Genomic DNA, 27,981 nt, shown 5'->3' with positions numbered 1-27,981 from the left:
TTCTAATAAAAATAGCTAGCTAATCTATTGGCAAATGCTTCAATTCATATATATATCCTTTGTTTATGTCTGAACAACATTTCCTCTCCTTTTCACAAACCTCTCTAGGCTTTCACTAACGCCCCATCCATCTACTAACAGACTTTTAACATCCTCCAATCCAAGCCCACTCATCTCAGGATAAATAGCCCACACGGCAAGCCAGCCCACAATGCAGACAACTGCATAAATCAAAAATGTCCAACCTGGTGAAATGAACTCCATTAGTGGCAGGAATGTAAGCCCAACGAGGAAATTTGATCCCCAGTTCGTCGCGGTTGCGAGTGCAGAACCGAGGGATCGGACCTGAAGGGGAAACAGTTCGGATTGTTGCCAGGGAACGTTCCCCAAACCAGAGGCATAGGAAGCGGTATACATTGTCAGGGATATAAGAATGAGTACGGGTTTAAGGCCCGATTGGGGAGCAGCTGCGTAGTCGTTGCTGTCGACTCCGGCAGCCACCCCTTTACCCGGAGTTGGAAAGATATCCATAGAAGGGAATACGGCTGCACAGAAGAGAAGGGAGAGGGCCATGATTGGAATAGATGAGAGAAGAATTCGTCTTCGGCCGATACGATCGATGAGGGAGAAAGCTAATAAGGTAAAGATGAAATTCGTCACAGCCACTGATAGCGATGTTAACGTTGGCGAGGAAAAAGAAAGGAGATTGAAAATGGTTGCCGAAAAATACATCAGCGAATTGAAACCACAGAGTTGTTGAAAACCCTGTAGCATACAAGCTATAATCAGGGCACGGCGATTTGAGGGAATTCGGAATAGGCTGCTCCAGGATTGGAGCATAGAATTTAGGCATTGTGAGGCCTCGGACGTCGCGTCTTGCTGTGGGGCCAACCTTTGGATTTCTTCATTAATATCATTCTCGATATCTCGAATGATCCGATCGACCGCCTGTCTGATTATATCAGACTTGCCGTAAACTTTGCCTAATACCAGACGGGCTTCATTATCCTTGCCGGCTTTCACTAGCCACCGTGGTGTCTCTGGGAGGAATATAAGGATGAAAAGTTGAATCAAAGCTGGGAGGGCGCCGAGCCCAACCATCCAGCGCCAGCCTGATGGAGCTGTAGATAGTAGCCACCCGGTTACATAGGCAGTTACCTGGCCACCGGTGATGAAAAGCGCGAGAACAGTCACTAATCTGCCCCGAATTTCTGACGGGGAGAGTTCAGCAATGTACCTAGATTTAGAGGTGCAGGATCGAATCAGCACGCCATTCAATAACGTCGTAGATGTGCTGCACTCTTCCGCAACGGCTTGAACCAGCAGAAAGGAGAAATCAAGACGTTGCTCGCCCGCACTTGAGCGCATCTTTACGTACAAGGGCGTAATCAGACTTGCCGCTCCAACGGCCAACCCCACCAAACTCCGACCGACAATCATGCCACTGACATCTGAGGTGGCCGCTTGCCACAGAGCGCCGACGACGAATAGAGCGTCTGCGATCAAGATGACGGGTTTTCTTCCAAGCCTGTCACCTAACGCTCCCGCAATGGGACTCGAGATAAGCGCGAATAGACTTGTGGATGATGTGATTAAGCTCTTATCCAAGGTTGTCAGCTCTCGATGGGACAGATCCGTCTTGATGCATACTAAGGTCGATGAAATGACGCCGGTACTACATCACCAGGAAGCACAAAGTCAGGACAGGTGGATGAAACAAGCGTACGATAAGCAAGTAGGGTATAAATTTGTGATATATATTTCCATCTTTGAATCAGACATAACCCAATGCCAGATATGGGAAATGGGCCAAACGGCTAGAGTCGTACTCATATCCAAACAGCAGTCCACTGAGGCCTGCGGATAGTGTAAGTGCCCATATAAACCACGTCCCCGAGCCATTAGGAATCAAGTCCTCCGTAGCAGCTTTAGCACCTGCGTGAGCGCCTTCTCCTCCTAAGAGTGTCCTCGACTGGGACCACGATCGAGGGCTTGTTCGGTTCTCGGAGAGTAGAGGAGCGTCGGGGTTGTTGGCGTTATCGTCGTCCATATCTTGTATTTCTTGGGTTTCTGGCCTTCTTCCCTGTTCTGCAGATTCCGGGCTTCCGGCTTTGCTATTTGGTGGAAGGGAATAGCTTGCGAATGAAGTTCATCATCACGGTTAGAGGTGTTGAGTACAGAGTACGGAGTAGAAGGGGCCGGATAGTCTGGATGCGCTTGGCGGTTAACCCCCCTCAGATTCCAAGCTAGCATGTTCGGAATAACCCACGGAGCCAGCATCCCGTCAGGTCCCAACTGGCTGGCTGGAGGAGCAGTATCTGCCGTCTTCGGCTTTCTGCTATGTACGGTGTAGAATACAAGCGGCTAGTAGATGAACAAATCAATTCTTGGGCCTGAGGGAGCAAAGTTATCTACTCCCTAAACTACGCACAATGTCTAGAAATCATATAGTCATACTTTTTAAAGAATACTAGGTTGTTTTTAAGGTGGTTATTAGCAAATATACTATAAAAGCGAAGGCGAACTTGCTCTCCAGTAATTTCGCCAGTATTAGGGGCTTACACTAAGGCTCAATGAGCGGCAACAACACCGGCTGCGTTTGCCTGCTCTGAAATCCTCTTTTTATAAGCATTCACGTCCCCTGGGAATTTCTCCACTGTACCACCATCACACACCCACAGACTTGTACAAACGTTTTGGAGTAGGGTGACATCGTGGGACACAATCAGAACGCCACCCTGGAAGTTTTGAAGTGCCTCAGAAAGCGCATCCATCGCTTCGATATCGAGATGGTTGGACGGTTCGTCCAGGACCAAAATGTGAGGATTGGTTAACGATATGCATGCAAATGCCACACGGGACTTTTGACCTCCAGATAAGAGCTCCAGCTTTTGAAGGCCAGTCATGCCAGTAATGCCGAAACTGCGATCGCCAGTAAGCCTCAAGTATTTTGGATGAAACTTCGCAGGAAAGTGGCAGGGACTTACGCTCCTAGATGTCGTCTATACTCTTCCTCCGTTTTTCCCGGATAATTCTTGGCCATGAAGCCTACAGCGCTCGTGTTCATATCCAGGGCGTCAACATGATGCTGGGCAAAAAACCCAACCCGGAGTCTGGGGTGCTGAGATATAAGTCCAGACGAGGGCTGTAGTTGACCAGTAAGAAGTTTCAAAACCGTCGTTTTTCCCGCCCCATTAGGCCCGACAATACCTATTCTCGAATCTAACTGCACGTCAAGGTCGACATTTTTTAACAAAACCTTGTCTTTCGTGTATCCAAAAGAGACTTCGGACATTTGGACGATAGGAGGTGACAGCTTCTCCACATCAGGGAATTTGAAGTGAACCACGTATTCGTTCTCTGGGGGAGTAAGGACTGGCATCCGCTCAAGCTTCTTAATTCTCGACTGAGCTTCAGCCGCTTTGGCAGCATTGTACCTGAATTTATCAATGAAAGCTGGAAGGAGCAAAATTAGCCAATGTTTCACCATGATACGTGCCTTGAATTGAGTATACCTTGCAAGTGCGCTCTCTGTGCCATTTGGTTCTCATACTCTCTCTTTGCATTTTTCTTCCGCTCTTCCTTGGTAGCATAGAACGAATCTGACCGATCGCAGTTAGTCTGGTGCTAGTCGCCTCGAATAGAATTTTTATGCTCACCGAAATTTGCTCCTCTATAGTAATCCAATCTTTCTGAATGTTGGTGGATAATATCGGTAGCCACCTCATTTAGAAAAGCTCGGTCGTGAGAAACGACCAGAACGGTGCTTGGATATGTTTGTAGATAGTTCGACAAGAATGTGATAGACGGGACGTCCAACATATTTGACGGTTCTAGGATTATCAGTTACGACGTTTTAACGACGGATACACCTGGGGAAGGATTACCGTCAAGCAGTAGAAGATCAGGTTCGCAAAACAGAGCACGAGCCAAGGCCAATCGCATTCGCCAACCTCCGGAAAATGTTTTCGTAGCGTATTGCTGTCGCTCTGGGGAGAAGCCCAGTCCTGCCAGAATACTTGCTGCCCGTGGTTCAGCCTTGTCTGATTCCATTTCCGCTAATTTAGCGTGGATATCGGCGAGGGTGGTATCAAGAGCCTCTCGTTCTTGGTCTAATCTTAATGCATCTTTGGAAGTATCTGCCATAGTCGATCTCTCCGCATCAATATTTGCGAGTTGGGATGTAATTTTCTATTGAATGGGTCAGTTTCGCTTCTCTTATAAAAGAAGAAACTTGCCTACGTTTTGGTCTTCTAGGAGACGCTTTCGCCAAACGTCGGCATCGAGAACCGCCTGTAAGGCTGGTGTATCATCACCCCTTATCTAGTCAAAAACATCAGTATACAGTCATATATTATTGTGCATGCATAGAAAATGGGATGTGTTCACTAACCTCCTGTTCCACGTGGAGGATGGAAATGTGTGTTGGAATAGCAACCTCTCTACGACTAAGGGCTCGCAACAGTGTACTTTTTCCAATTCCGTTCTGGCCAACTAGACCATAGCGCCTCCCATAAGCTAAAGTTAAAGAGGTATCTGTTAATATCCGATTTCCCGCGATAGAGATGTCTATTCCATCCACTTTAATGTCTTTGCTCTTTGACTGTGAGTCGGACCCCAATTGTAGAGGGTTAACAGCCATGAAAAACTCTTCGTACGATTGCGTAGCATCAGGTTGATTGATGAGTTTTGAAGCCTCATACTCGACATTTTTCATAGTCTTCTTATCTTGTTTGGCTCGGATTTTCCTTTCTGCCTTTTCTAGCTTCTTTTTGTCCACACGGGACTCGACCTTTCTGGATGCAGCTGCCTCAAGGTCAACAGCAACACCTGTCAAACCTAAGGTCGAAGAGATATTCCTTTGAGATCCCACATGGATCGTTTGGTCGAGCTTTTTAGCAGCAAAGGGCATTTGCCTACGTTCCGGATCAACACCATTTGCGGCGCTTAATGAGGAGATGAATTTCTCCACCAAGTTCCGGATTGTGGTTTCATTTTCGGAACTGAAGTCTCCAGAAGCAGACAGTAATAAAGAAGTTACAGTTTCCGCTGCTTCTGACAAAGGTGATGGAGCTGTGGGATCCATGTCCTCTACATAGGCTTTGGAGGCATGGGTGAGATAGCCCTATGAACAAGTGTAAGATATTTGAACAGCCATGGGGAGTCTATCGTTCACCAGTCTATTCCCCTATTTTAACAGGCGAGGTACACCTTACCACTGAATATTCTGATATCACATGATCAATACCAGGAATTTGTGCCTGGATTTCAGATTCCATGATGGGTAGCACAAATTGTAAAAAGTAAACTTCTGGGCTTGCAGCACAAATATCAGTCTAGAGTTAACAGTTTATTCTTGTATGAACAGATGGGGAAAAATTTTTGGGTTTCAATCATACATGGCTTATGTTGTGGTGCATGGAGAGTTCACTTCCAATGAGTTTGAACTCTTGAATTTGATGACTAAGAGATAAGGTAGTTCACCACTAAACAAGCCACACCACTAAACAAGCCAAATTTCGCCAAATGCTCCACGCAATGAATTTATTAAATATCTCAACAACCAGATCTTTATTATTAAATAGCTATTAAATATTAAATAAATGTATTCTTTAAAGCATAGAAATTAGTATAGTGTTAGGTGAACCGGTCGTAGGTCACATAGGTTTTCCCAGGATTAGGGGTACAAAAGAGCTAAGTAGGTACAATGCCCACAACTGATGAGAGAGAGTTATGCATAAAATGTAGGGGTTCTCTCACTCAGAGACTGAACACTGGGGTTCCCACAATCCATGCAAATTGTGTGATCCTTATACATTCAGTATTGGGATCATATGAATACCCCTGAACATCCAACATCATCTGATGCTTGGTTGATCTAGATCTACATTCATAACACTATCCCCCCTCTCAGAGGTCTTGAACTCCAAGGCATAGGGCTATCAAAGTGATTTTTTGTACATTATCATAGCTCCTCTATCATTAATGAAGTATTATAGATTCTTGAATGTATAAGCTTCTGCATTACTCACTGCTTGTCTATATAGATATCCCACATGCATATTACTACTAGTTGCAGTAGACATTCTTTGTTGTAGAACAGCAATTATTTTATTACAAAAGTTCAGCATTTTGTCATGTACTTATTTCTTTGTTTGTTTGCTTGTCTGATTACTATATTATCTGTTGTCTGTTGTTACATTGTTTATCAACAAGTTATGAAACTAGCAATCTTGATATATTATAACAAATATAAATAGAGAGTTTCTGACTCTCTTCTTTCTTCTTTTCTTCTGCTTTGTTTGAGCTCAGATGTTGTTTCTCATTTGTTTTATAACTTATTACAATATTATTGTTGAAAGATTCTGTTGTACATAATAAAGAAGATACTCTTTCATACTCTGTCTGTATTTACTTAATATTTATAGACTGTCTGAATGAAGACAAGTCTTGTCTATAGAATATCAAGAAGAAATCTTGTTCTTATTGTTTAAAATATTAAACTTATATCTATTATAATATAAGTGTATTTTTATTTGTTCTTCTTGTTGTTCTGATATGGCTGTAGATTCCAGAATCCATCATCAAACTAGTTTGTCAGCTCTTGCAACTTCAAGAAAAATACTATAGTTTTGATGCAGCTAATTCATATCATCCATACAATATCAAGTGCATGAGTATACTCATATGTGAATTTCATAGGCTCAACTCAGAAGCTGTTAAATATTATCACTATCAGACTACTTTTACTGTTGAAGAATCTTTTATGAAACATTATTGTTCTGTCTCACACTATATAGTCAAGACTGTAGATCTTGTGTCTGAGATAGAATCTATTAAAAACAGTCTGTCTGAGTTCTCTTGTTCATCAAGCTTAGTTTATACTGTTCTCTCTCAGATAGAAAATAAAGTTGCAAACATTCAAGTCTTACTTAATTATCTTATAACTTGTTTGATAAGTGGAATCAAAGCTCTTTAAGATAATACAGAAATCAGTCTTGTAGATCTTCTGTATTATCTTACTTATTCTCAGACTAACTTCTGCTTAGGCCAATCTCATATCTTCTATTAATTATCTAACTAATATTATTTCTTCTGGTTTTTGAAGTGTTGTAGAAATACTTTGTTCTCTTTCTACTTCTTTATCTGTAATGTCTTTTTTTATAACTGTATCTTCTGTTGTAGTTCTGTCTGTTGTTATATTAAATATATCTGTAACTTTCAAGTCTTACTTATCTATAGCCAGTTCACTACTGTTGTGACTGTGTCTCAGATACTCTTATAGTATATCTTCTTGCTGTTAAATTCTTGATTTTGTAGATATGTTGTAATCTTTATATTTGTTTTGTGTCACATTTATCTTTCTTTCTGTATATAGATTTATTTATCTTCTTGTAATTTTGTCTTTTCTTTAGATAATTCTTAAGAATTTCTTGTGCATTTTCAAGATTTTCCTCAGATTTCCATGTTGATTTCTCAATAGAGAATTCTTTTCACTTCACTAGATAATATCTCTTGCAGTAGTGTGCTTTGTTGTTCAAGATTTCATCTACTTCCCACTCATAATAATTATCTACCAGTACTGCAGAAGAATATATTAATGTCTCATCTGTTCTTGTGTGGTATAGTTTCAACACTAAGATATGAAAAACATTGTGGATCTGATAGCTTGGAGAAAGCTTCAGTCAATATGTATTATTTTCTATAATCTCTATCACTAAGAAAGATCTATAGTACTTATTGTCTAACTTCTTGCAAGAATATATTATTTATAGGTTTCTTGATGACAACATTACTTCATCACCAGATGCATATACTTTATCTTGATATTTTTGATTATAGAACTATACTTAATTCTCTTTTGCTTTTGTCAAACATTCTACCAGACTATCTCTTAATGCAGAGATTATTCTCAGTCTTTTGTTAAATGCTGTCTGTATGTTATTGTTGTCATCAACTGACTTCTGAATCTTGTCTGATTCTCTAGATTTAAAGCTGTACATTGCTTTAAATAAGAACATGTGTGTCACAGAGTATTCTAACCTATTATATACAAATTCTGCATACACAAGCCACTTCTTTCAGTTGTCTTGTCTATAACTACAATAAATATGAAGATATCCCTCCAAAATCTTGTTCAGTGTCTCTATTTAGTCATCTGTTTGTGAGTGGAATACTGTGCTAAGTTTTTGTCTAACTTTTATATGAAAACATAGCTCTGACCAGTATTCACTTGTGAAAACAGATTCCCAGTCCAAAATAATATTATTTGGAAATCTGAAGTCTTTAAATACTCTTCTGAACAGAAGATTTACCATCTCTGATATATTAATCTTCTTTCTACATGCAAGAAAATATGCAAGCTTTATAAATTAATTCACAACAATCAGAACTGCATTATATGGATTTCTCTTCTCTTCACTTGAAGAGAGATTCATTATAAAGTCTATAGATATTGAACACCAGAGACCACTGGATGTCAGCAATAATACAAGTAACTTATATGATTTGTGTGTTGAAGTCTTCTCTTATTAATAGGTTTGGTATTTGTGTATGTACATCTGAACATCTTGTTTTATTAATTGTCAATTATTTTTTTGCCAGAGCAAGACAAATATCTTTGCCATGTTTAAGTGATCTGTGAATAAATTATTGTGGTGGACTTGTAGTAGTTTCTATCTTAGAGCTGGATTATTAAAGATGTAGATCTTGCTACTCTTTGTCAAAAGATCTTGTTTGTCTATTTTCCACTCTGACTGCTGAGATTCTATCTTGATGAATCTTGCTTGTACAGAGAGATTATCTCTCTGTACTTCTAGCAGCAGATTCAACACTCTTACAGTTGATTTATTATAGATCTTTTTGTTTTTTGTTACTGTGTTTATATGCATATGAGAAATTCAGAATCTTCTGTAATTTCTTTGTTAAGTCTTTTCAGCATCTTTGGCTGGTGCTTTCTGAACTAACTTAACTATCTTGATGTCATCAGATCTCTCCTGCATCATCTCTATCTCACTGCTTTGAATAGCACAAGCAGTATGTACTTGAATATCTTCTTCATTAAAGAAAGTTTCTTCAAATAAATTCCACTCTGGAACACCATTCACATAATATTGCTTGAGTGTATATATTGGCAGATTAATGTCTTCTTCTAGTTTGATATAATCTGATCTTTGTGATAATGTGTTAGCTGGATTATGCTTCCCAGAGCAGTAGAGAATCTCAAAGTTATACACTCTGAGAATCTCTATCCATCTTACATGTTGTTGTTGTGCCATCTTGTTTGTGAACTTTATAAATGAACAAAGATTTGCATGATCTGTGATAATCTCTACAGAATACTTCATTTCTTCTAAGTACTGTCATTAATAAATAAATGCTTGGATGATGGCCAACATCTTCTTATCCAGTATATTATAGACTTATTGGATCTGGTCAAACTTAAATAATCAGTAGACAACTAGATATCATTCATCTTTAAACAGCTGTAGCAATATTGTATCTGCAGTATATTCTGAAGTGTTCATCTTCAGATATATTCTATATTCTGAATCATGATGCCAGATGACAGACTCTCTGAAGAAGATTATCTGCAACTTGTAAAATGCTTCTCTAATAGCAGATATCAGAAGAAAAGATTCTTTTTTTCTTCTCTTTTCACTGTTCTTCAAGAGATCTGTCAACAGTGCCATGATAACTGAGTACTTTTATATGAATCTTCAATAGAAGTTTGCAAAACCCAGGAATATCTGAATATTATAAAAACTTTATAGCAAGAGTTACTTTATAATCATCTGTACCTGCTTTAAGTCCATCTTAATATCTTTGTTATCAATAATATATCTGAGATATAAGATCATTCATCTTTTGAAAGTGCACTTAGCAAGCTTTGTAAACAACTGGTATTCTCTTAGATACTCTATAACTAGTCTAATGTGTTTCTTGTGCTCTCTCTCTGAGGCTGAGAAAATAAGAATATTATCTAGATAAACTACACAGCATACATCAACCAGGCCTGCCAGCACTCTATTAATATAGAACTGGAAGGTCACTGGTGTGTTTAACAACTTAAAAAGCATGACAAGATACTCAAAACTCTTAAACTTTGTATGAAATGTAGTCTTCCATTCATCTTCTTCTTTAATTCTAATTTAGTGATAGACATTATGTAGATCTATCTTGGAAAAGTAGTGTGCTTCTGCCAACCAGCTTAATATCTTGTCTATCAACAGCAAGAGATAATAGTTCTTCACTATGATTGTGTTAAGATTATGATAATTAACACAGAGTCTGAGTTCTTCATTAGCTTTAGTTGTAAATAACACTAAAGTCTCTGCCAGACTTTATAATGAACATATTCAACTCTTGCATAACTTTTTCTTGATGTACTCTTATAGAATCTCTGTCTGCTTGAGTGATAGTCTATAGATTAGCATGTATGGGGGCTTGCAGTCATTTTTAAGAACAATTAAGTAACTAATCTTTATCAATTCTGGTAACTCTGCTACTTTTTCTTCTGAGAAAATATCTTTATAGTCTCTCAACCACTCAGACACTTCTGTCAAGACTTGGTTAATGTCTGACACAAAAATAACATAAGAGAATTTATTCTTGATATACACTACTTAGAGAAATCTACCTGCATTCAGAAGTTTCACTATTTTTTCTGAGAATTAGTAATACTATATCTTGTTCTTTCAGTCTATATCTGGATTGAAATCTTCTAACTACAGCATGTCTAGAATTATATTCACATCAACCATGTCAATCACCACAAACATATGTTTTACTATCTTTGTGGTCCCCATGAAGTTTATTATAGTGAGTTAAGTCTTGTAGATATTATACTAATCAGTCTCAGCTTCATTCAATATCTTAATGACTTCCATAGACATCTCTGATTAATTCCAGGCTAATTAGAATGCTAGTTTGTAGAAGATACTGTCCACTATAATATCTGAGTTTAACAGTGCAGCTTGCTCTGTAAGACCATCTGACAGTATAGTCAGTATGGCTGACAGACACATACTGTACCTGCTTGTCTTCTTTATTAGATTAACACTCTATCTTTCTAATGTTTGATCTGAGTCTTGCATGAGCTTTGCAGCTTTAGTCTTTATCTGATCCTCATTCTTTTTGTCTGTCTGCTGGAACTTGTTGAAGCTGTTTGTACAGAACTTTGCTCTATAGTCTGATTAACCACATCTTAGACAGAGCTCTTTATCTATTTATTGTTTGTGTTTCTCTTCTGACATTTTTGGAAGTGGTTTCACTGATATCTTTTTTATTTATGGATAATCTTTTTTGTTGTCTTGTTGAGACACATCTTTCTCTTGAGAGATTGAAATTTTCTGTTTCTTCTTATTTTGATTCTTGTCTTACTGACTTTGCTTCTTCTTTTCTAGAATGAACTTAATAAGTGTCACTTGTTCTTGTAATTCTGTAACTGTTTTTGATTAGTGTTGCAGTTTATTCAGTTCAGTCTGAATAATTAATCTGAGCTTCATCTGTAGAAAGAGTACACAAAAGAATTTATCTGATAAACTGTCCAGATCCTGTTCAAGTTCAGCAATATATATGAAAAATAAGAATATAGATTGATTCTCTTATTGAATAGTGTTATGATAATACTATATTATGCCTTGACTACAAGTTATCTCAGATTCAATATTATTCTTACATTACATCTTGAATTTGTTCTATAACATAAATAATTATTCTTTCTTTATTTCCAACATCTGTCAATGCATCTGGGGTTTATTATAAAAATAACTGGACACTTAATTAATTCTGACCATATCTGGTGTCTTTTATAATAATTTTCTCAGATAAAACTGCTGTCTTATTAAAGCTAACTATAATTTACACTTGTCAAGTGATTTGCCATGGTAGTAAGATGCTTTTAATAGCTTCACATTGTTGAAATTATCTGACTCTTCTATTAATCTTGTGTGTAAGAAGAACTCTAAAGAAAAATTATTGTTTGCTATTCTCTATTTGTATTCTATCTGCTTCTGCAGTCTGTATATCTTGTTTTGTTCACATATGTCTGCTAGATTCTTTTGTAGATGTGTCTTCTTTTCTTCAAAGATCTTCTCTTTTTGAATTTTATTCAATATATTGAGAGATATATCTCTGTTGTCTGTATTGTCTGCTGGTGTCTTGCTGATAGTAGCTTTACTGCTACCAGTATCTTTATCAATATTTATCTCCTCCACATTAGTGTCTATCTCTGTCAGATCCACAACATGGAGTGTTGTTGTGATTCATCTCATAAGTCTTGATGACATCATATCAACTTAGGCAATTGTATGTCAGAGTGTTCAGAATATTAGGTGAACTGGTTGTAGATCATATAGATTTTCCCAGAATTAGGGGTACAAAAAAGCTAAGTAGGTATGATGCCTGCAACTAATAGAAGAGAGTTATGCATAAAACATAGAGATTTTCTCACTCAGAGACTGAATGCTGGGGTTCCTATAATCCATGTAAATCATATGATTCTTATACATTCAGCATTGGGGTCACATGAATACTCCTGAACATCTGATGTTGTCTGATGCTTGGTTAGTCTAGGTCTATGTTCATAACATATAGTTAGGAAAATAAACAGGTAAACAGCCTAATATTATGGCCAGAGTGAGAGATTTGGGGAGTAGATAGAAAAGAATTCAAAGAAATATCAACAGTAGATTTCTCAGCTAGAGAGTCTAATATCTTGCTAGAGATACTTGTAAAGCTCTTACTTCCTCTTTTGAAAGATTGTATAGACTCTTCATAATAAGACTCTTTAGTAGAGAAGTTCTTCCAACAGTACTTTAAAGCCAGCACTTGAAGCTCTGACTATCAGTATTTATTAGTATATTTAATTACTTATTTTTTCTTCTCTGCTAGTTGTAAAGTCTTCTTCTTCTTACAAGCAATATATTATATCTCTCTTTATCTAGTATATTTGATTTTTTCAGTCTCTTATTACTTTCAGATCTTTTTATAGATATTCTTTTGTTTAATCTATTTTTTTTTAATATTTCTAGCAGTCTGCTTCTTTTAAAACTCTTATTAAAGTTTTATCTCTTATATTTGAGTAATTTTATCAGCTTTTTCAGTCTTTATTTCATTTAGATACTTGTGTGTCTTAAGAACTTTTATTGAAGATTAGAACTGCACTTGACTAGAATTATTTCTATTAAGTAGATCTAGAGACTTGTCTTGCTTGTGACATTGCTTTTTTATTACTAGAGTTAATCTTAGCTGCTGATTCTTATATTCCAGCAGTTTATTACAAAGAGTAAACTACTTACTAGCTTAGATAATCTGTTCAATACTCTGTAAATTTAGACTATGTCAGAGATATATACTCTTGATCTCTTATTAAAGCTGGTGCATATTACTAGAAATAAGAGATTTAACTGACAGTGTAAAGACTTGAGCAGTTTCAAATCAGTATAGTTAATATTAAAAATCTAAAGAGTTAATCCCAGTCTTTGCAAAGCTAGCAAGTATATTTTTAACTGTCAAAGTCTTCTTCCAAGTTATATTAAATAGTCTTCAGAAATCTTTTTTTATTATTCAAATATAGTCTATTTCTTGATGTAGTAGTGCTTTTAGCTTATTAGAATATGTCTTGCTCAGCAGCTTAAAGATTTCAATATCAAGAGATTGCAAACAGTGAATTAAATATAGCAGAAGAATTATAAGAAAAATTTTTTTACAGTCAGTATATTTAATAAATTTTATATTTATATGAGAGAAATGATTATCTAGTAGAAGCAGACATCTTTCTTAATCAGCTTGTTTCTTAGTATATTAATTGAAAACCTATTTCAATCACTTCAGTCCATATTTATTATTGCTCCAACTATTTGTTGAAGCTGCAAAGTAGACTCATTCACTTCTATTATATTTATCTTGCCATATATTCTAAAGATCTTGCAATTCACTCTAATAAATAAGAGCTGAAGATAGTGCAATTTCTTTAGCAGAGACTGAGCAGAGCAATAAGAGAAATTTCTAATTATTATTTTGAGTGGCAGTATTCTTTTCAGCTTGTAAAGCTTTAATAGAGACTAATTACTTTAAGATATAGCAAGAGTCTAGAAGAAATTCTTTTTCATTAAAGTTATAGATATTTGAGAGCTCAAGATTATATTAATTAATTTTCTGCTCTAACTATTCTATAAGTTATAGTTAAATAGTTAGCTAGTATCAACAACTGCAATCACAAGTAATTAAATAAATTATTAAATTACAAGTATATAGAAGTGCTTAAAGTACTAATAATTATCTGCTATCTGTTTATTTTAATTAATTACTTTAAGATAAATATATTTAATCTTGTTATTATACTGCTTGTAAAATTAATTAATTCAGTTAATCTTAATATTCTCTTCTGTCATCTCTTATATAATATTTTGTAGAATCTGAGATGTAATAGCAAGACTGTAGCTAGAGAGCTTATTTATATAATTTAAAAGCTCTGTCTTTTGTATATCAGAGAGCTTTTTCTTATATTAGAAGACTGCTTTATTCTGAGCAAGTTGCAAGTCTTTATACTATTAATGCAGAATCTCTTGATTAACTAAGTACTTTCTTGTGATTACAGTATAATTTGAAATCTCTTATAATTCAAGATCTTTAATTACAAGTTTAATTAAGGTGTTGTTGACCATGTTGTTGCATATTGAATGTTGAATGTTGGAGGAATTTTGGTGGTGGAAGATTTGGCTTGTTTAGTGGTGTGGCTTGCTTAGTGGTGAACTACCTTAACTAACTAATGTAATCCACAAGCGAGCGAAATCCGCAAGCAAGCAAAAGATTAAATTAAGGCATCTCAAGTAACTAGAATTTAACCTGAAATATCTATGCTCACCAACTCCTAAATAGATTAAATTACATTGCAATAGGACTATGGCTCCTTCTTCTTGTATGACCTAAAATATGACAGTTTGTACACCTTGGTGGTGCCTCCAAATGTGATGCAGGCTCTGAGACTGCAGGCTCAGAGAGTTGAGCAACTGACTGTTAAACAGATTAAGCAAGTGGAATAGCAAGCTTAGCAATCTCTTCCCTAGTTAGATCTTCTTTACACTGAATTTGATGCTTAGATCTTGTATATTTTTGGTTCTCTTTCTCATTTGCAGCAAATATATCCTGATATTCATAATAGTAATGTTAACCATTCTATATTTGCAGGCCTTGATGATTTAGTCAAATCCTTTCATTAAGCTCTGGATAAGCTCTCAAGCCCCTGCCCCATAAGATTCTTGATCTTACCCACCTGCCTATGCAACTGCTGGGGATTGCCACTTGGTGTTTGTAGGATCTAGAATGACTGGGAGTTGCTAGATTGGCTAGCTGAGGGAGTAGGGGTTAAAGTTGAATATCCAGCTGCTGAGGAACCTTCCTATCCTCACATTTTGCTTGCTTGTAATTATAGTGTCTGGAATAGCAGTATTTAAGCTCTGTATAGTGTTTAATCAGATTTGACACCCAGTTCTTGCCAACATGTGGGGGAGGAGAGGTAGAATCTTGTATGGTAAGAAGATGATTAGCTATATTCTCAACAAATGCTGGTCCAGAGGGGATTCCTTGTTTAGCTAGGTCTAAGATTCATTGAACTAGCTGATCCTCTTCAGGCTCAGTTAATTTGATTGAATTTGTATGTAGACTGGTTCTTGCACATCTTCCTTTTGCTTGATGATATAAAGTAGTATAAGGCATATTAAATAACCATGCAGCTTCAGTAATTGAGCTAATTTCTTGCTTTTTAAGAGTAGAAATAGCAAGTTCAATCCTGCCATCTATTTCTATAGAGGATCTTGCATTTTTATTGTGAATTGGTGGCATTCTGACGCGTTGAAGTGAATGGTTGAGGAAGTTGAAAAAATATCTTTTGCTTGCTTGCAGATTTCGCTCGCTTGTGGATTATGTTAACTAGTTAGTTAATGTTAAATAATCTTGTTAACTAGTTACTCTGTACTTCGTACTCCGTAGTTAGTTAACCAACCAACCCACATGGCTGCCCTTGAACGCATTTACTATAAGAACTGGGATGATCTTCCATAATATAACATAGTTTAACGAGTTACCCTCCCTGATTTTCTGCGCTCCTCTCGCTACAAAAGCACATAATTTCAAGAAGGAATCTCGAAAAGTTTCAATTCTGGCCATTGATACGCATGGTCAAGGGCTACCCGCGTGTAGACATGCTGATTTGCCCGGATGTATAAGGCTTGGGCCTGTTGTCTAGGTTTAAGGAGCGGCGGCATCTAATTTCATTCTTATTAGAGCATCATTCTTCTCGTAGCATAACGGAAAGGTGCTTGATCACGTCAACTCTGTGGAGAAATTGACACAGGCTCGAGGATTTTGCTTAACAGAACTACCATGAGGGTGTTAAAAACAAAAATTAACAAATCTAAAGAGTACGGAGTACTCCGAATTTGAAGGATGAACAAGGCGGGGTGCAGTTGGATTCACATTAGAACCGATCATTGGATGTTTCGATAACCGGAAGTCTCGTGCCGATATGACGAAAACGCTGCAAGTGTCGGTTGCTGATCCATGTAACTACGGCTTGCCATCTGAAATCGTATGGACGAATGGCCCAGTCCAGAGCCTCGGAATGCCAATTTGCCATCTAATACTGTTGAGGTTGAAACTGAAGGTTAAATAACAAAGAGAATGGGATGAAATAGGATTTGGTTGACATGCGACGTCGCCACGCCCGGATTCGGTCGAATTTCTGTGTGCATCTATACTAGTTAGCTGGTGGACCTTCCGCTGTTGAAATTTTGTCCATACGACCAAATACTCCCAAGGAATGAATTCAATTTACCTGCGTACAGGGTAACAGGATATATTTTCGAAACTCAGGAGCTGGTACTATTTTGAAACAATTAAAAACCGAAGCCTTTCCCAGAAGTGGATCCATCTATCTATGGGACGCTCGGAACCATCATTGAAGCAGAAAATATCAATCTAATCAAGACGGTGGTGTTGTGTTGGTAGTATAGCTCGAAGCCTAAGGCTACTCACACCCAGGCTGCCGAAAAGGTCCGAGTATGTATGCACATACATAGCGAGCGGCATTGTATGTACGGTTTTCGGTTTTACACAGGTGACCCAAAGTACCAAATGGCTAAGAGAATCGTGTTGAATTCGAGCAGAAATGTAGTATTGCAAAACATATCTTCCGGAGCCGCGATATCAAAATTTTGCTGACTGTTTGTTGTTCCATATTTTCAAGGTTGATTTTAACGCTAAGGCTCTGTTCTAGAGTCTCCTTGGCCTGTCCAAAGGAATGTTGTAATCCTCTCCCACGCTCCAGAATATGATTAGGGCCAGAATCTCCAAATTAAATTGATAATACCTCACAGGTCAAGCGGAGAGCTGTTATATGGCAACATGCCAAAGTTTATTCAGTTCTGCATACACTTGGTTAGAATCAGATGCGTGTTCACCATTGGTCCTGGGAAGTTTCTGCCGGTGATATTCATGAACACAAATTCTCTTGTTGCACCGAAAATATGCGAATCTTAGATCACCCCAAAACTGCTAACAAGGCAAGCTTTAATGTTATTTGATGAGAAACTAGATTGAGTCAGCTGAATTGGAGAAAAATTGGTCATTTTTAGCAAATCCAATTCCGATGCAAGACGCAATAAGCTGTGATGAAGATCCTCAGAACCATCAACTCACAAGGCGACTCCATTCTCCCGGCAACTCTGGCCGGATCCGCGACATGGCCTTTTTCGTACAAAGCCAATAGCCCCTAGCAGACGAGGAAATCCAACGTGATACTGGTCCGGATGGACATGGAGGGCTGCGTCTAGAGTGTTAAATAAGGCAGAAAATTGTGCGTTGCGGGGGTTCTGTGTCTCGGAGTTCACCCCATCCTGCGCGTTCTATCCGGGGCGGCGGGGCCGGTTACATGTAGTAGGAAAACTACATGTCGAAAAACTATTTTTTGGGCCTTTTTCCCACGCTCTCCGTGTAGAGTAGCATGGAGAAGTCAACACGGGAAACACCACGACCCGGATGTAGTTTGTCAAAATTGGAGGATCGGCGGCGGCTTGACTGTATCACAGCATCTCTAGTGCCCTAGCCACTTACAAAAGAACATGCTTTTTTGAGCTTGGTAGCCTACAAGTGCTTCTTCCGCACTCATATAGGTAGGTACTTGAGTTCTCGAAACGGAGTTGCCCTCCCCGAAGGAGATCAACAAACAGTGTAAAAACACATATCGGGGCTTCCTGAGGTAGCTAAGAGGTCCCTCAAATTGTGACTTGTGACGGGAAGCTTCAGCCTCAGGAAATCGGAGTAACGATGCAATAGTTCTTTATATTTTTTAGCAAAGGCTATGAAGCCGTCTTCTACCTAGGGCTGCAGGTAGAGGTTTAATACCTGAACTACCCGGCCTAAGGGCAGCAGGTAGCCAGAGAAGTGAGGAATAGATCTGTCCTTCTGGTCTAATCCTGGGTGCTGAACGTTCAGACACCAGTAGAGTTTCCGCTTTAGTCTTGCCGTTTTAGTCTTTTGATCAAACAGCTGGCCGGTATAACCCTCGTTAAGGGGTTAAGGAAAATATAACGAGCTGGTGATACGGCTTCCGTCTCAAAGCATTCTCTCAACAGTGCGACATTCAACACACTTTTACCAGCTTCTTGTCCGTTCGTGCGAAGGACTCGAAATGAACCGCTTTGCACTGCCCAGAAAAAGCTTGATCATGTGACATGAAAATGGGCCAAGCTTTTGCAGGCAGGGAACCCCAAAGCGACGAGTGGGCTCGGGTGGGTTTTGGAGCTCCTGAGCGAGCCTTGTTGTCTGTGTGGATGTCTGCATGGCGAGACTCTGAGCTCCTGAGACCCGGAGGAGAGGAGAATAACTAGGCAACAGATCAGCAGACAAGATGAAGCAATAACCTGGGATTGAGCGATTTCTCTGTGTGTGAGATGATGATGATGATGACTTGGAAGGTCGAGAGAGTTACACCAGGACAGCAGCCTGGCTGAACTATTGGCTGAACCAAGAATCCATGGATTGTTTGCATTCCCTGCTTCTGGTTTGTTGCTTTTTTCCCGCGTCTGGAATACCAAAACAAATCAGCAGCCAGAGATTGCCCGGCCCCCAGTCATCAACCTCATCCGATCATACCAACCACCACAGCGAAGGAGAACACCTCCTGAGACAACTGAACCACCCTCCTCCTCCATTCCCATGTTTCTTTTTCTCTTGTTCTGGTGTGAAACCGCTCTTGTTGATTTAGGGTTGATCTAAAGTTGGAAGATCTCGGGGCTAAGCACGTAGTTAGCCTGCCGAAGGGCGATTCCCTCCACCATCGGTTTAGTTGGTCAGACCCCCCGACCACGCTTCCCCCCAAAATAGAATCCCCCCATCAACAAACCTTGGTGCAAAACACCTCCTCATTATCTCGCCGGCCAACTACCTCCTCTCCGAAACATTTCTCTTCTCGGAGGCTGGCGTCAAACTTCCAGTTTCGTCGGTCGCACCTCGATCCCTCCTTGTCACCACCAAGAGCGCTGCAACTCCCCATCGCCTCTCTCTCCAATTGATGTTCTGGGAATTCGTTACGCGCCCACAGGCATCGACGACAACATGATCGAAGGCATGTGAGGTCTTCCACAACTTGGAACAGGTCAACCATCGATGTGGCGTCGAAGCTCATCCCTGGCTACGTAACGGAAAGATGGAGCACGTATCAACCGTAGGTGCCTCCCAAACCTTGACTGTTCAACTCCAATCACTGCCCAATCTGTCTCAAGCGCGCTTTGCGCCCCCTCATCGGATCTTTTTGAAGCAGAATTCAGTGCCTGGCCCGTCTCCCTGCTATCTGTTCCCACCAGCTAGGCTAGAATCTGAGTCTGGTGTTCTTTTTATATATGCTAACATGCAACCTATCACTTAGCTCTGTGCGGCTGGCACAATTGGCATTGCAGCCACGGGTTTTGCTCTAGGTCGACCGTCTCCCCCAAAACAACGCCCATTAACAGCGAGAAGGAGGCAAAGCCTCCTCGCGAGACGCTGCCACTCCCGCTCGAACAGCGCTGCTGAGCCTCGTCCTGCAACCGCCGCCCACCCGGGCTTTCCCTCTCCTAACTTTCTGCAGCAGGAGCCATTCCCAGAGGTTCAAGCTCCGCATCCAGCTGTGAATAAAGGCCAGCAAACAGAACCTAGGACGCCGGCAAGGAAGCTAGAGGAGAGAACCGGCATTCGTCCCCGCCGTCGGACGTATGTAGGCCCCGGAATTACAATCAGTGAGGGAGAAGTCACAGATGAAGCACTTCCATCTCCCATCACCGGGCGACCGTCGTCATCGTGGCTACGACGGCTTTCGACAATTACCTCGTCCTTGAATGGGAGCTCAGTCTCTGGGTCGCGACCACAATCTCCATCTATAACCAGTTCTACGACCCCCTTTTTCCTCTCATCGCATCCCGTTACCTCTCCCAACAAGCTTGTGAAACGATCGACCTCCTCGCACGGGCTCCCAGAATCGCACCCACCTTTTACTGCTGGGCCTACTTCTTTGCCTCTCTTACGCCGCCCGGCTACAAGCCATCAACGATCTGCAACTATGCGCCAGCGTTCATTAACTGATAGCCGAGTAGAGTCTACGCCCCCAAAGCTGACTCCGAATTTTTCGATTCGGAGTGGGAACTCTGCCTTCGGCATAAATCACGACGGCCCATGGCGACCATACTTTAGCAGGTCCCGCCCAACAAGGTGTTCAGAGAGCTACGGCAGGCGACGGACTGCGACGTCAAAACATCGAACCCGGTCTTCGTGTCGGCTTGTTTCTCACTCCAGTGTCCCTCCCACTTTGTTACTTGCATCCTCTATCGCACCTACGAACCGGCACAGCAATTCTATCGTTAATTCAGACCAACCAAGGATCGCCAAAGGCCATCAGTCATGGAATTCAGCAGACTTAGGAGATGATCCTTTCGCGCATCGACCCGTTACTAGACACGTACCCTTGAAACCTTGCTCTTCTATGCAAGACGTTGACAGTGAAGACCTCATATCTCCATGGACCATGCCGAGGAACGCGCCACATAGATCTTCTTTTTCACAAGATAATGATTATCTGGATCTGCCGTCTATAGACTCCGCGCGTAGATGCAAAAGTGAGAGGCTTAATGGGGGTTCTGTGCAATCGCGACGAAGAGGAAACATCACCGACCCAGACGTCTTCCGTCGTCCGAGTACATCGTCCCAAATAGAGCTGACCGCAGCCCACTTCGAGAGAACTGCGGCCGTGACTGAGGATTTTACTCCAAAGGCACGTTTGCGCCATCTTCCAAATTTTTCGAATCTTCGATGCGAGGCGCTTAATTTGGCTGCAGCTGATTCGGGCAATGCAAACCTTGATTCAAAGTCGTCACCTAGAGCCCCTTCCCCCCCAGGTTCCCCGACCGCGAACTCCACTCAACCGTCGGTAGATTGTTGTGTAAATCAACGTCACTCAGCTGCAGGATCAGATCCAGCATCGACGTTGGTTGGATCTGATAATGATATTAAGGTGTTTAGTTCTGGGGAAGAAGATGACACCGACTTCCAAAGCGACATTGCCTTTGATTCATTGCCAACCCGTGCAGCCGGAAGCAACAAATCGATCCGTCGTGGTCCTCGTATTGAAACAATATTTGATCAGTCAACCCCGATTACTGCCCCAAAACTTGTCTCTCTGCCCGCTGAAAATTATCCGCCCAATATTGATTTCGCATCAAACCGCTCAACGCCCCTTACCCATTCTTTTGAGGGCTTCTCCGACGATAAACAGCATCTGCTTTATGCTGAGAAGGGTTCACCGCCCGCACAGATAAGTTTCTCGGATACCGGATTAGACAAAGATGCTAGTTCATCGTCTGCTTCAAGTAGTCCGCAAGCCCAGCGCCTTAGGCGAACTACTAAGCTCCAAAATATCGAAAAGTCCCGCCATGATGACAATGGCCTTCCTTCATCAAATAATCGGCATGACAACAATCTTACTGTCACCGTTACAAACTCCGTTTCCGCGTCGGACTTTCAGAGAACCACTACATGTAGTCCAGTTTCATCCGTCGCATTTAACGAAAACTCTGAGAAGAATTCTCACCTCTGTCTTTATGACTGGTCCGAACAACAAAAGATTAAAAAGGACGAGCAAGGGTCCGAACCCCGACCTAGAACTTCTCATATAGAGCAGTTCCTTGACCTACGTGGGGGTAGAACTGCTATCCGCCGTACATCGAGCTCTCTTCATCTGCGAAGCCAAAGCGTACCACTTTCGCGAGAGCCGGTTGCACCAAAGGAGCCCAGCGCCAAAAAGTTCGCAACTTGGGGTTTAGGAAATAAGGGAGCAAGCGAAGATTGGGATGGTGATTTTGATTTTGGGGATAGCGAGCGCCAATGCCAAACCAATCTTTCCGAGAAACGCCAGGACCCGCCGAGCATGACGCAAACCGTGAAAGTTCCTCAGGCAATCATGGAACGACAGGAGAGTGTTTATGGACAATTTAGTCACGTCCAAGAGCTGACTGTGCTAGTAGAGGAGCTCAAACTCCTCAGGGCTAGGGCTAGGGCGATGCATATAATTGACGGTCCTTCGAGTGAATTGTGGAAAGAAGCACAAGGCATCATTAGTCTGGCCACTTTCGAGGAAGACGAGGAATATGAGCACGAGCTCAGGATGAGGTGCTCAACCTCGTCTCTCACATTTAGCCTCGAAGAGTTTGATGCCGAACTAGGGTATGCTAAGCAGTCAGGACTATCTGATACTGTGGCGATTACCGATGACCAGTTTGCACTCTCCAAAGCAGAACATGTCTCGTGCAATGGGAGGCAGCACCTTCGCCCACGAACAGACTCATCCACAAAAGCCAAGTATGTTCTCGATACGATACACCGAGATCGAAAGCTGCGCGAAAACGCCTTTGCCAAACAAGGTTCCGACGGACAACATAAGCTAGCCTTTGACACCCAATCTCTCCGGGACCTTGTCGTACGTGCAGGTGTTGTTACGAGGGCACTGAAAGACGTGGTTCGAAAGGCAGAAGGAGTCTGTTTGCTGCCAGAGGTCGACACGCGAACCTCAGACCCTCCGTTTAGCAAAATCTTTTGTCGACCCCAAGCCGATTCGTCTGTTGTCAATCCCCACACTTGAGTCTTCATAAATGACCCGCGATGATTATTTGCGATTCCCTCGCTTGGTTGATTAATGAAAATGATGTCAATGATCACACAATCTTTATGGTGTTCTTCATGGCCTTTTTTCTTTTTCTTTTTCCCTTTTCTTTTTTTTTTTTTTTGGTCTCTCACAAAACCGGACTACTTTGTTGTCAAATTCTGGTCGCAGGCCTTCACGAATCTGTTCCTTTGGCGCTCTTTCTCTTTTGTTTGGCAATTAGTTTCTACTTCTACTGATTTCCCTTCTGACTTGTAATTTCTGCTATTCAGCTTGAGAGCAATTCCTTACGTTTCTGGGTACAGTGGGTTGGGAGGTGGCCCTTTTTTCCTTTTGCCCCCTTTTTTTTTTTCTTTGGTCTCAGCCTTTTGTCTGATTATTCTCCCTTCTTCGATTCAACACTGCTCATTAGCGCTGTCTGGAACTGTTTTCAGATACCCGACATTCTGATAGTAGCGGACTTTTCAAGGTTTCTGATGTAAACCAATGAGGCCTTTTTTGTGTCATTATTCTGCTTCCTGATGGGTCTCTTTCTTCAATTTCCCTTTTTTTTTTTTTTTTTTTTTTCCTTCCTCCTTGATTCTAGTCAAAAGCTTCACTGTCATCTCATAGGAAGAAAAGTCGGCCATGGACATCCGCATTGGGGCCAAGTTCAGTTGATTGATGTACTTTTAGCTTTGTTTTGAATTCTAACATGAAGCATGCCACGAAGAAAGATAAATGTTGAAGCAAGCAGACCTAGTGTTTGATGAAACATTATACGAGGACGCTCTATAGTTTCCCTGATAGGCTAACCATCTCGTTACCTACCCATAATAATCAAGAGAGACTCTGGAATGGTACGGAAGCGTACAACTACACTTTTCCTCTTCTCCATCCTCCCCATCGTCCCATCGTCCTACCAAGCGATCCACCCTTCCCTCGCGACATCGACGGTCATTAGCTCAATATTGCACTCAAAGGTGCCTTTCCGGTTAGGCAAATCAATCCCCCTTGATCGAAACCGCCCGAACGTTCCGGTCCACGAAAGCGAAGGGTCTGATGGCAACCACACAATCCCAAAATCCAAGGTTGCAGAGCTTGTTCGGAATCAAGTGAACAATGACCGGGACGATGGGTGCATTTCATTATGGTGAATTCGTAGAAGAATCGGTGCCCTTTTCACGATGACTCTTTTTCCTTATGGTTACACTTTTGGCGGCAAAGGGACGGTTACTGAAGCAGTTGATTTACTTCGGCACGAACCACAAGTGTATGCATTTTTGGAGAATCTGCAAGGAAATCAGATCACTGTTTGCTTTGGAGGCGTCGACTTGAAGCATGCTTTAATCATGGACAGCCTGGTTGAAATCGTGCACTGCTTTCTTGAGCTGGAAAGCCCCTGCATCAGATAGAAGGATTCGATGAGAAGGATGGAGAGAAATACAAGGCTTTCTGCAAAGCCCAGCACAAGCTCACAAAACAACTGCGTCAAATGGGTGTGGTTCATGGTGACCTTTATCAGCCAAATATGCTGTGGAATGAAGAGATGCAGCAGTTTATGGCAATCGATTTCGAGCAGGGGACGCTGATGCCCAAAAAGCATCCAAACAAACCTTATTTATATCCAAAGCGTATGCGAAACTCTTCTGATCCTGAAAATGCGAAGCGGTCTGGTGGGCTTTTGGCCGCGCAGATTAAGCATACAGAAGGACACTGTGACAGCGTGCATCAAAGACTATCGGGAGCTCTCAAGCCGACAGATTCCTTTCTCGCGATACAGGTATGCGTAACGCATTTAGCTCTTCGCCAAGACCGGCCGTTTCGCTCTTTGCGTGAAGATTACGATATTGCTATTGCGTATGGAGTCGGGATAGAACCAAGATTTTCGATTTTGAAGGGGGCAAAATGGATTTGAAGCAGCTTCTGCATATCAGAAATTTTTGGAAGAGACATTTGACAAGCAGAGAGGAGTATACTTTGCATTCGTCTTACAAGCTGACGGACCCGCCTCTTGGCTGGCATGTAAATTTCGGGAGGAGGCTTACTTTTGGCTCCAAATGGATCGGTTACTATTGTAGGTGTTATTTACCTTCGTATATATCTTATGGCGCTTGGTTAACCTGTTAATAGCGTGCATCCATCCCTTTAGGGGCTAGACGACCTTATCGATCGTCAGACGTGTGCTGATTTCTCGACGCATTGGAACAAACTCCCTCATTTGGTGTGGTAGATAAACAAAGAGTTCCTTTACCAATTGTCTCTGAGGCTAATTCTTCAACTTGTAGCTGCTTGACGTGGTTGTAGGGCCCGTGGCCTGGCCGGAGTTATTCGAACGGGAGTTCCCATATTCTGCCGCCGATGACATTAACCGAGAATGGTTTAGCGGTGAACAGTTTGGGGATGGCGATACCCATAAAGTCTTGGGATTCTCCGAATGTTTGCCCGGGAAGAAAGGGGGCTTCCTTGGTTGGAAACGCGTCTGTTTCATGATCTATGAATACACAGACCAAGGCTACGACCTGTCTAGATGCGGGTGCTCTAGGAAACTGGGAGCCCGGCAACTGGGAAGAGAATTTTACATGGGCATATGGTTATGAAGGCGCAGTTCTACCAGGTGGTAGAATTATGATGGGAAGATGGAGGAAGATGATGTCCCAGGAATGGGATGGGGACCCATTTATATTCTGGGAACCGCTGTGAGGAATATGGCTTGGCAGGCGAGCAGGAAAATTAGTGCTTGCGGAGGCAGCACAGAGCATTTTTCGGTTCTTCCTGCCTGTGGTTGCATTGGGCTCTCGAAAACCTGCAGCTAAACCGGTTACGCTAAGGTGGCTTGTTTGCTTCTGGGACTTCTCCCAGTTTATCCTGCAGTATGCCATGAGATCGACGCACCGATTGTTTGTCAAAGAATTATGAAGCTTTATAAAAATGCAAAACAAGGAGAATACTTTCAGTCATTACATCAACACCTCACTCCTCGATATCTTTCACTTTCTCCCACTGGCCTTTCAGGTTCTCTTTCCACAAGCTCACTTTGTTATCACCACCACTGATAGCAAGAATATTTCCACTTAAGCTCCAAGAGACACGCCAGACCACCGCGTCAAATTCAAGTTGGTGGCTTGTCCATTCGTTGGGATTTGATGGATCAGATGTCCAGATTCGGACAGTCTTATCCTGAGAAGCGGAGGCAATGTAGGACCGTGAAAGAATGCTCGGTGACCAGGAGACGTCCCGGACCCAGCCTGTGTGTCCTTCGAGAACATGAGACGTGGCATAGGTTTTTGTTTCGGGGCTACGGATGGTTAGATAGGATAGTCATGGGTTAATTATAATGCAAGACTTACTTGTAGTCCCAGATCTTTACTAAATTGTCACTTCCACCAGTTACAAATCTGCGAATTTGTCCTGTACTGGGTGTCGCGCTAATGACGGAGCCTGGGGCTGCAGCTGGCGCCCAGCTAACGGAGTTGACACCCATACCATGGGCATGGAATATTTGATGTGTCCAGCTATTATCCCGGAATTCTAGGACGCTGACGTGCCCGTCTGAAGAGGCACATGCAAGTACACAGCCAAGTTCATGTGGAGCCCAAGAGACCATATTCACAGATGCGGTATGGAGAGAAAAGTCGAAAACTCTGCTCCACGAGCTGCCGGTTGACGCGGCAGAGCTTTGCTCGCGCCATATTAGGACCTTGCCATCGTAAGAGGAGGATGCGAGAATGGTGCCGAATTTAGGGTGCGCCTGGAGAATAAGTCACTCGTCAATATGAGGTTAAGTAGTCCTTTGCATATTGGAGATGCAGAGGGTCACTGGATGTACATACCCATGCGACACACCACACCGCACCTTCGTGCCTTCAGGGAACCCTCGTTAACCTCCACACAGTCAGAAGTGGATACGGAGCCTTCTCTCACCCTTTAAGCGTCTCAATAAGCCGATGTGAATCGCCCTCCAACTCGAATATTTTTATTGTTTTATCAGAGGAACATGTCGCCAATCTGCGGCCGTAGTAGTCCATCCCAGCATCATGCTACAACCGGTTAGCGTGTGACTTAGCAATAGCTAGCAAGCCTCGAGGAGAGCATCTCCGTCCGTTGGTAAGATGGTACCTAGAGGACTGAAGGGAACGTACAATCATGTCATCGTGACCGGAGTTGGTTATCACTTGTGCCTACCAAGTTGATTAGTGAGAGGGCGGCTCGAGAGGGAAATGGTGCAAGAGTTAGGCATACCATTTTGACAGCAACGGATTATGCCGTCCGAGTCAGGCTATAAGGAAATCTAATGCAATTGGAAAAGGACGTGAGGCTGTTGATCGAGGTGGGTAATGGAGCGACACTCCAGCTAGGTTTTGTGATAATGGGACCTTCATAGCTGGCCCAAAGTCGCAAACAAGCCACCACAGCCCCTTGCTGCCACCAATGCTTTGATCTAATCTTATCAATCTAGAACTAATTTTGGGTAAACTATATTCCGCCTCCGAAAGGTCTGCTTATATAATCCTTCGCGCTGGTTTTAACAAATCACCCACCAAGACACCACTATCCGTATACACATACAAAATGCGATAAATTACAACATAATATCTCTGCGGCTAGATGTTATTGTGACTTTTTAATTATGAGGATAGATGATATGCATCTCTTTTATGATTATAGATAAAGTTTGAGCTTGATTGCTGATAATCCTCACATACAATATCAAGATTTGCTATAAATTACCAAAAATATCTTGTAATTTCTGTAATCTCCACAAGAAGAGGTGTTGAAAGAATGAGAACTTACAAGAATACTATGAATAACTT

General features: G+C 41.4%; 5 protein-coding genes across 5 annotated transcripts; 2 read left to right on the top strand and 3 right to left on the bottom strand.

The window, feature by feature from the left end:
- Nucleotides 1-49: 49 nt before the first annotated feature.
- Nucleotides 50-2,161, bottom strand: D8B26_003634 (uncharacterized protein). The gene is made up of 4 exons (XM_066124212.1): nt 1,830-2,161; nt 1,379-1,675; nt 777-1,237; nt 50-665 (listed from the first exon to the last, which is right to left on the bottom strand). Exons 1-4 carry the CDS (start codon nt 2,048-2,050, stop codon nt 64-66), a joined length of 1,581 nt encoding a protein of 526 aa, XP_065980291.1. The 5' UTR covers nt 2,051-2,161; the 3' UTR covers nt 50-63.
- Nucleotides 2,162-2,485: 324 nt separating this feature from the next.
- On the bottom strand, nt 2,486-5,279 carry D8B26_003633 (uncharacterized protein; the record flags this gene model as incomplete). The annotated part of the gene is made up of 8 exons (XM_003068145.2): nt 2,486-2,922; nt 2,988-3,456; nt 3,516-3,602; nt 3,660-3,833; nt 3,888-4,191; nt 4,243-4,323; nt 4,394-5,125; nt 5,217-5,279. 8 exons carry the CDS (start codon nt 5,277-5,279, stop codon nt 2,571-2,573), a joined length of 2,262 nt encoding a protein of 753 aa, XP_003068191.1. The 3' UTR covers nt 2,486-2,570.
- Nucleotides 5,280-19,708: 14,429 nt separating this feature from the next.
- On the top strand, nt 19,709-24,324 carry D8B26_003632 (uncharacterized protein; the record flags this gene model as incomplete). The annotated part of the gene is made up of 3 exons (XM_003068146.2): nt 19,709-19,726; nt 19,928-23,149; nt 24,013-24,324. The coding sequence occupies 3 exons, from the start codon at nt 19,709-19,711 to the stop codon at nt 24,322-24,324; spliced, it is 3,552 nt and encodes a 1,183-aa protein (XP_003068192.2).
- A 338-nt stretch (nt 24,325-24,662) lies between these two features.
- D8B26_003631 (uncharacterized protein) lies at nt 24,663-25,870 on the top strand (the record flags this gene model as incomplete). Its single annotated transcript, XM_066124211.1, has 5 exons — nt 24,663-25,027; nt 25,105-25,244; nt 25,327-25,391; nt 25,456-25,636; nt 25,698-25,870. The coding sequence occupies 5 exons, from the start codon at nt 24,663-24,665 to the stop codon at nt 25,868-25,870; spliced, it is 924 nt and encodes a 307-aa protein (XP_065980290.1).
- Nucleotides 25,871-26,009: 139 nt separating this feature from the next.
- SEC13 (GTPase-activating protein S13) lies at nt 26,010-27,535 on the bottom strand. The gene is made up of 6 exons (XM_003068147.2): nt 27,410-27,535; nt 27,310-27,348; nt 27,092-27,207; nt 27,001-27,031; nt 26,518-26,918; nt 26,010-26,465 (listed from the first exon to the last, which is right to left on the bottom strand). Exons 1-6 carry the CDS (start codon nt 27,410-27,412, stop codon nt 26,141-26,143), a joined length of 915 nt encoding a protein of 304 aa, XP_003068193.1. The 5' UTR covers nt 27,413-27,535; the 3' UTR covers nt 26,010-26,140.
- Between the last annotated feature and the right edge of the window lie 446 nt (nt 27,536-27,981).

Source organism: Coccidioides posadasii, chromosome 2 (genome assembly GCF_018416015.2).
Source record: "Coccidioides posadasii str. Silveira chromosome 2, complete sequence".
NCBI classification, from domain to species: domain Eukaryota; kingdom Fungi; phylum Ascomycota; class Eurotiomycetes; order Onygenales; family Onygenaceae; genus Coccidioides; species Coccidioides posadasii.
This window is presented reverse-complemented; position numbering and strand designations above follow the sequence as displayed.